The 6787-nt window shown below is 40.4% G+C and overlaps 1 protein-coding gene across 1 annotated transcript in view; it reads left to right on the top strand.

Annotated features, from left to right (window-relative positions):
• The window catches only part of CES5A (carboxylesterase 5A), a 75458-nt gene extending 69588 nt beyond the window's left edge, over positions 1 to 5870 (top strand). The window contains 3 exon segments of the mRNA XM_055078911.1: positions 2951 to 3100; positions 5401 to 5473; positions 5565 to 5870. Of these exon segments, the coding sequence (XP_054934886.1) occupies positions 2951 to 3100; positions 5401 to 5473; positions 5565 to 5796 (455 nt within the window). The 3' untranslated portion in view covers positions 5797 to 5870.
• The last annotated feature ends 917 nt before the right edge of the window (positions 5871 to 6787 follow it).

Here is a 6787-nt window from a genome sequence, read left to right as displayed (position 1 = left end):
CAGGGAGATCAGCTCGGTGCTTTGTGACCACCTAGAGGGGTGGGATAGGGAGGGTGGGAGGGAGACGCAAGAGGAAGGAGATATGGGGATATATGTATATGTATAACTGATTCACTTTGTTATAAAGCAGAAACTAACACACCATTGTAAAGTAATTATACTCCAATAAAGATGTTAAAAAAAAATTAACTCAAAATGGATCAGAGACCTAAGTGTAAGAGGCAAAACTGTAAACCTCTTAGAAGAAAACAGGGTACATTTCCATGACGTCAGATTTGGCAATGGATTCTTAGATATAACACCAAAAATGTAAACAAAAAAGAAAAAAATTGGACTTTATCAAAGTTAAAAATTATTGTGCATTAAAGGACAATATAAAGAAAGTGAAAAGAACCCACAGAATGGGAGAAAATACTTGCAAATCATATATCTGATAAGAGTCTATTATTCAGAATATATAAAGAACTCTTACAAGTAAACAAACAAACAAACAAACAAAAAGCCCAAACCACTCAAATAAAAAATGGGCAAAGGATTGAATGGACATTTTTACAAAGAAGATATATAAATGGCTAATAAGCACATGAAAATATGATCAACATCATTTGTTATTAAAGAAATGAAAATCATAACTACGAGATACCACTTCACATCCGCTAGAGTAGCTATAATAAGCAAACAAACAAAAAACAACAACAACAAATCCAGAAAATAACGTGTTGTTGAGAATGTGGAGAAATTGGAACACTCATATACTGCTGATGGGAATGTAAAATGTTGCACCTGTTGTAGAAAACAGTTTGGCTGTTCCTCAAAAAATTAAACGTAGAAGTATCAACAACCCAGCAAATGCACTCCTAAGCAACTATACTCCAATAAAAATTTTTTTTAGATAGGTAGTCAAACAAAAACCTTACATGAGTGTTTATAGCAGCCTTATTTATGGTAGCCAAAAAGAAGTAACAACCCAAATGTCCATCAATTGGTGAATAGATAAACAAAAGGTGGTGTATATATATACAATGGATTATAATTTAGCCATGAAATATGGATACTTGCTACAATATGGATGAACCTTGGAAAAACTGCTAAGTGGAAGAAGCCCATAAAAGGCTATATGTTGTGTGATTCTACTTATGTGAAATGTCCAGAGTAGGCAAATCTATATCACCATAAAATTCCCAGGGGCTAAGGGGAGGGGTGAGTGAGGGAATGACTGCTTGAATGGGTCTGGGTTTCTATCTGAGGTGATGAAAATGTTCTGGACCTAGATAGTGGTGATGGTTGCACAACATTCTGAAAGTACTAAAAGCCACTGAATTACACACTTTGAAATTGTTAAAATGCTGACTTTTATGTTGGTGAATTTTTAAAAATTACTGTGAAGAAGATGCGAAAGCAAGCCACAGACTGGAAGAAAATATTCACAATACAAATCTGACAAAAAATTCATATCCAGAATAGAAGAACTCTTACAGTTCAGTAGTGAAAAGACAAATAATCCAATTACAAATGGGTAAAAGGCTTGAAAAGACACTTCACTAAAGAGGATGAATGAAAGCAAAATGCACATGAAAAGGTGCTCGACATTATTTGTCATCAGGGAACTGCAAAGTGAAACCAAAATGAGGCAACCGTTTACACCTGCTAAAATGGCTAATATTAAAAACTCAAACCATATACCAAAAAGTATTGCCAAGGATGTGGAAAGTTCAGAACTTTTGGTGGGAATGTGAAATGGTTACAATCATCCTGGAAAACTGTAAATTTCTTATAAACATACACCTACCCTGTTACTCAACCACAGAAAAGACGTGTATATGGATATCCACAGCAGCTTTAATCATAATAGCCCCAAATTGGAAAGAACCCAAAATGTCTATCATCAGATGAATGGATAAGTAATTTATGGTATATTCATGCAGTAGCTTACTACTTGGTGATTAGGAATCAATTACTGATACAGGCAAAACATGGATGAACCTCAGAAGCGTTATGCTGAGCAAAAGAAGCCAGATACAAAAGAGTACATATTGTATTATTCCATACAGAGTTCAAGAACAAGCAAAATTAATCAATTGTGATGGGAATAAAAACTTTGGTTTTCTCTTGGTAGAGTGACTAGAGGGAGATACAAGGGAACTTTTGCGGTGATGGAAATGCTCTGTATCCTGCTTGGGGTGGTGTTTACATGAACATGCATGCATTTGTAAAAATTCATCAAAATGTACACTTAAAATCTTTGCTTTTTATTGTCCATACATGATACTTCTATTAAAAGAGAAAATGAGAGGAAAGGAAGCAGAGATAATAAGGCAACTGCACTGTAAGGCTTGCTAGAAGGGATTTAGAGAAATAAGCCAGTAACTGGAGGGGAAGGTGAGACCAAGAGTATGTATTGATATGTTTGTGTGTGCTTCTGTTTGTGTGTGCCCATATGTATGTGCATATGTGTGTGCACACGTGTGTGTGCTTTAATGAGAGACTTTGTAAGCATGTTTGCTACTGATGGTGATGATCTAATACAGAAAAACTGATGATGCAGAGAAAGAGGGGAAATTACAGGGCAAAGACCTTTAGAAGAGAGGTGAAGAAACATAGGATGCAGCAGAGCATCTTGGTAGCAGGAAATTATTTAGTTCTGTTTTCCCCAGACAGTTGAACCAGGGTCAAACAAAGGAAGTCACAAGGAGGTAGATCTCGGATCAGTATAAAGGGGTTTTTTTTTGAGAAGTAGTACTGTTGACCTCTCAGGCCGCCCTGAGGGGTAGTGAATTCTGTCTCCAGGGGCATGAGGGCCGCTGTAGCAGGAAACACTAGCCTCACATTGTCTCTGGGCTGTTCCACCCACGAGTCTGTGGGTCCCAGACTAGATGGATGGAAATGCAGGGCCAGCCCCTACTGCCCCCTGCATGCATGCCTGTCACAAACCCTTCCTACCTTTCTGCAGATGCTGGTGCACCTGTCTACTTCTATGAGTTTCAGCATCGGCCCCAGTGCTTAAAGGATAAGAAGCCGCCTTTTGTCAAAGCTGATCACACTGATGAAATGCGCTTTGTCTTTGGAGGTGCCTTCCTGAAGGGCGACATTGTCATGTTTGGTAAGAAACTGGCTTCAGGGGCTCCTGCTTTTGCAGGAACACGAGCTTGGGATGAGTTGGGGAGAAGATGAGAATCTCCGCTGTTAGCGCGAAGCCTCACCAACCGCAACACTATGCAGGGGCTGGGAGGACTGGCAGGGTGGTTTATAGACACAACCTTTCCCTGGAGAATGTCTCCACTCGTAGTTTTAGAAAAAGGGGCCATGAAAAAGAGGGGCCAACATTTGCTTGATGAGTGTTTTTCTCTGGACTAAAGCCTATAGGGGTGGGCACTTGGGTGCACTCATGCAATCTGATTTTTTTTGAAAAAAAAAAAAAAAAACCACTTACTTCCTTCTCTTTGACACCTGGTCTCACCCTCCCTGCCCTTCCCAAAGCTCCCGTGAGGCTACCACTCAGGGCTTTCAAAGGCAAGAACCACATTTTTCATAATTGCAGCTGAAAGTGGTCTGGATCCAGGTTATCTAATGTAAATGCTTGTGAACTGTTTCTGGTGAGGTTAGCTCATTTATTCCTGAATTTATGACCTGTTCAGTGCCTAAAATAATAAGCCAATCAGATGAAGTTATCAAAATTTTAAAAACCATAGGAACTACACACAGGAGTTATGACTAAACTCTTTAGTTAAAAAATTGCACAGTATAGGCTCTTAACCCTAGTCTCTCCATGAAAAGGACAGAACCTCTCCTCTAGAGTGTGTCTGTGCAGTGTGGTTTGTTCATTGTTTTATTTATTCTTTCTTATAATGCCAATAATAACAGAACTACCTCCTAGGTTGTCATAAGGATTAAATGAAACAATTCTCATAAATCATATGGTGAGTGCTTAAGAAATATTACTATTATTATTTTTTGTTTTGTTTTGTTTTTGTTTTTTGTTGTTGTTGTTGTTTTGTGGTATGCGGGCCTCTCACTGCTGTGGCCTCTCCCGTTGTGGAGCACAGGCTCCGGACGCACAGGCTCAGCGGCCATGGCTCACGGGCCCAGCCGCTCCGCGGCACGTGGGATCCTCCCGGACCGGGGCATGAACCCGCGTTCCCTGCATCAGCAGGCGGACTCCCAACCACCGCACCACCAGGGAAGCCCTACTATTATTATTACTCAATAACCATCACTGAACCTGTACTATGTGATGGGCACATGGACTCTCAAAAATGGAAAAAATGAACAACATATGTATGTATCAAAGGGTTAAATTCCTTGATATCTAGAGAGAGCTCATAAAATCAATGAGAAAAACACAACCCAGTCAAAAACTGGGTAACAGATATAAATAGTTTATGGAAAGGGAAACATGTGGCTTTCAAACATAAAAATCCATTCAACCTCGCTCATAGCAAAGAGGATTAAAAACTAACCTTGACCAAGGACTCATTTTTCATAGATCAAGGTTGGGAAGAAAATTTTACATAATGTATTTGAGCAGGTGGGGGAAAACTGACAACCTCATATGTCAATGGAAAACTATCAAAATTTAAAATGCATGTAGTTTTTAGCCCAGCAATTCAACTTCTGGGATTTTTTGTGCAATTATACTTCCACATGTGCAAAAATATACACACACTAAAACATTGCTTTTATGAGCAAAAGATTGAAAAAAATGTCAAGACCCATCAATACAGTACTGGATACATGAATTATATATTTACATATATATATTTATGTATTATATATTTATAGAGCAACAAAGAACAGTAAATGGAAGGTTTATAGGCAGCAATATGGAACTAACTCCTGGGTACAATTTTAGTGAAAGAGAAAGATGTATAATGTGTGTCCACTATAGCACCAAGTGTGTTAAAAGTGTCTGCTTAAACCCTCATGCACGTCTAGACTCCTTCGGAAGTACGCTCAAGAATGTGGTAACAATGGTTGCCTCTGAGGCTGGTAACTCGGTGAGTAGAGTGAAGAGACAGGGAGAAACTTACTTTCATTAGATATACTTCCTGCATTTTGAATTTTGTGCTTTAAGCAGTGTTACATTTTCAAATAAAGAAGTACAATAATTGATTGATTGATCGAGAGAGAGAGGTGTCTCTGTCCCCAAGGAACTTGCAGTCCCATGGAAAGGGCAGGAAGAGCGTTGGATGGTCAGGGAAGATGTGTGTTCAGCCTCCACCATTTGGAACCATGATTCCTCAGGCAAGTCAGTATCTGCAAATACACGATGAGTGCAGTGACTTGGTAGGCTGTTAAGGATGAAATGGGAGGAAAGGTGTGAAAGTGATTCATCCAATGTGAGGCCCCTTGGGCTTCTGGCGAATCATTGTGAGAGCAGGATTTTGTGCTTATCTCCTTCAGAAGGAGCTACAGAGGAAGAGAAACGGCTGAGCAGGAACATGATGAGGTATTGGGCTAACTTTGCTCGGACTGGGTAAGTGAACCTCCCAGCTTCCTCCGTAACCAGGTGTTTGAGGATGAAAAATCTCACCGGGTGTTTGAGGCTGAAAATCTCTCACTTCCAGGAATCCTAATGGGGAAGGCCTGCCCCTGTGGCCGGCCTACAGTCAGACCGAGGAATACTTACAGCTGGACTTGAACATGAGCGTGGGACAGAGACTGAAAGAGCTGGAGCTGGAGTTTTGGACGGACACCCTCCCCCTGATGATGACCTCTTCCGGAACGCTCCTTGCTTCACTTTCTTTCTTAACTTTCCTTTCTCTGCTCCTGCCTTTCATTTTCTCTTTTGCTCCTTGACAGGTTATCTTTGTGTGATTCTGGTTTTCCTTCTCCTTCTGCGGTTTCTCCCACAATCATTAGCTTCATCTGTGTTTAGCTACTTTATGGAATCAGCTGCTTTAGCTGATGTTTTGGGAACTTGGGGATGATCCTTAAAGAATTATTTTCAATGTCAAAAAACGCAATTTGCCTTGGAAAGCTACCAGATTTCTTCAATAAATCTGCAGGAGGGCTGGCCTATTAGTTGGCATCATAATGATCTTGTTACTCATATAAAATAAAATAAGAATGCAAAATACGTACAGGGAACAGAATTTAGTTATGGGCTGAAAACTCTCCCCCTCTACCCCAGCATCCAAAATGAAGTGAACTTTCTAACATGTCTTGGTGTGTGTTACCTGAATTATGAGTCCTCCAACCCCCATCTAGGTGGGTTTTAGCCACGAACCAAGCATGGATGTCCTGAACATCACTGCCTTGAACTGGCTCTCTTCTCTGGCTCAGGAGATATGTTGGGGAGAGGGACATACCAGAGACCCTGCTCAGAAATGGAAACCAGACATCCTCCAAGTTCTGGAATGCAGAAGTCAAACACCAGGCAGCAAGTTCAGTCAGAGATACCAAGAAGAAAGGATGTTTTACTGATGGGGTGGAGACTAATCCATCATTCAATAAATCTACATTGGGTGCCTGAAATGTACCAGCAATAGCCCCACTGGGGATACAACGGTTAACGAAGACATACTCTCCATCAAACGGTGAGCAAACAGACAGTAAGCAAACATTCACACCAGTGACTATCTTAAGATAAAAAGTTGAAGAGTTCACTTAGTAAAGGAAGGTGTTTTAAGAAAGTGTAAGAGGGGAATGTAATTTAGGTGAAAGTCTTGGGAAGCTGTCTCTGGAGAAATAACATTTGTAATAAGAAAGGATGAATTAGGGCTTCCCTGGTGGCACAGTGGTTGAGAGTCCGCCTGCCGATGCAGAGGACACGGGTTTGTGCCCTGGT

The sequence above is a fragment of the Physeter macrocephalus genome, chromosome 17, assembly GCF_002837175.3.
Source record: "Physeter macrocephalus isolate SW-GA chromosome 17, ASM283717v5, whole genome shotgun sequence".
NCBI lineage: Eukaryota > Metazoa > Chordata > Mammalia > Artiodactyla > Physeteridae > Physeter > Physeter macrocephalus.
The sequence above is the reverse complement of the archived record's forward strand: the minus strand, read 5'-3'. Positions and strand labels throughout refer to the sequence as shown.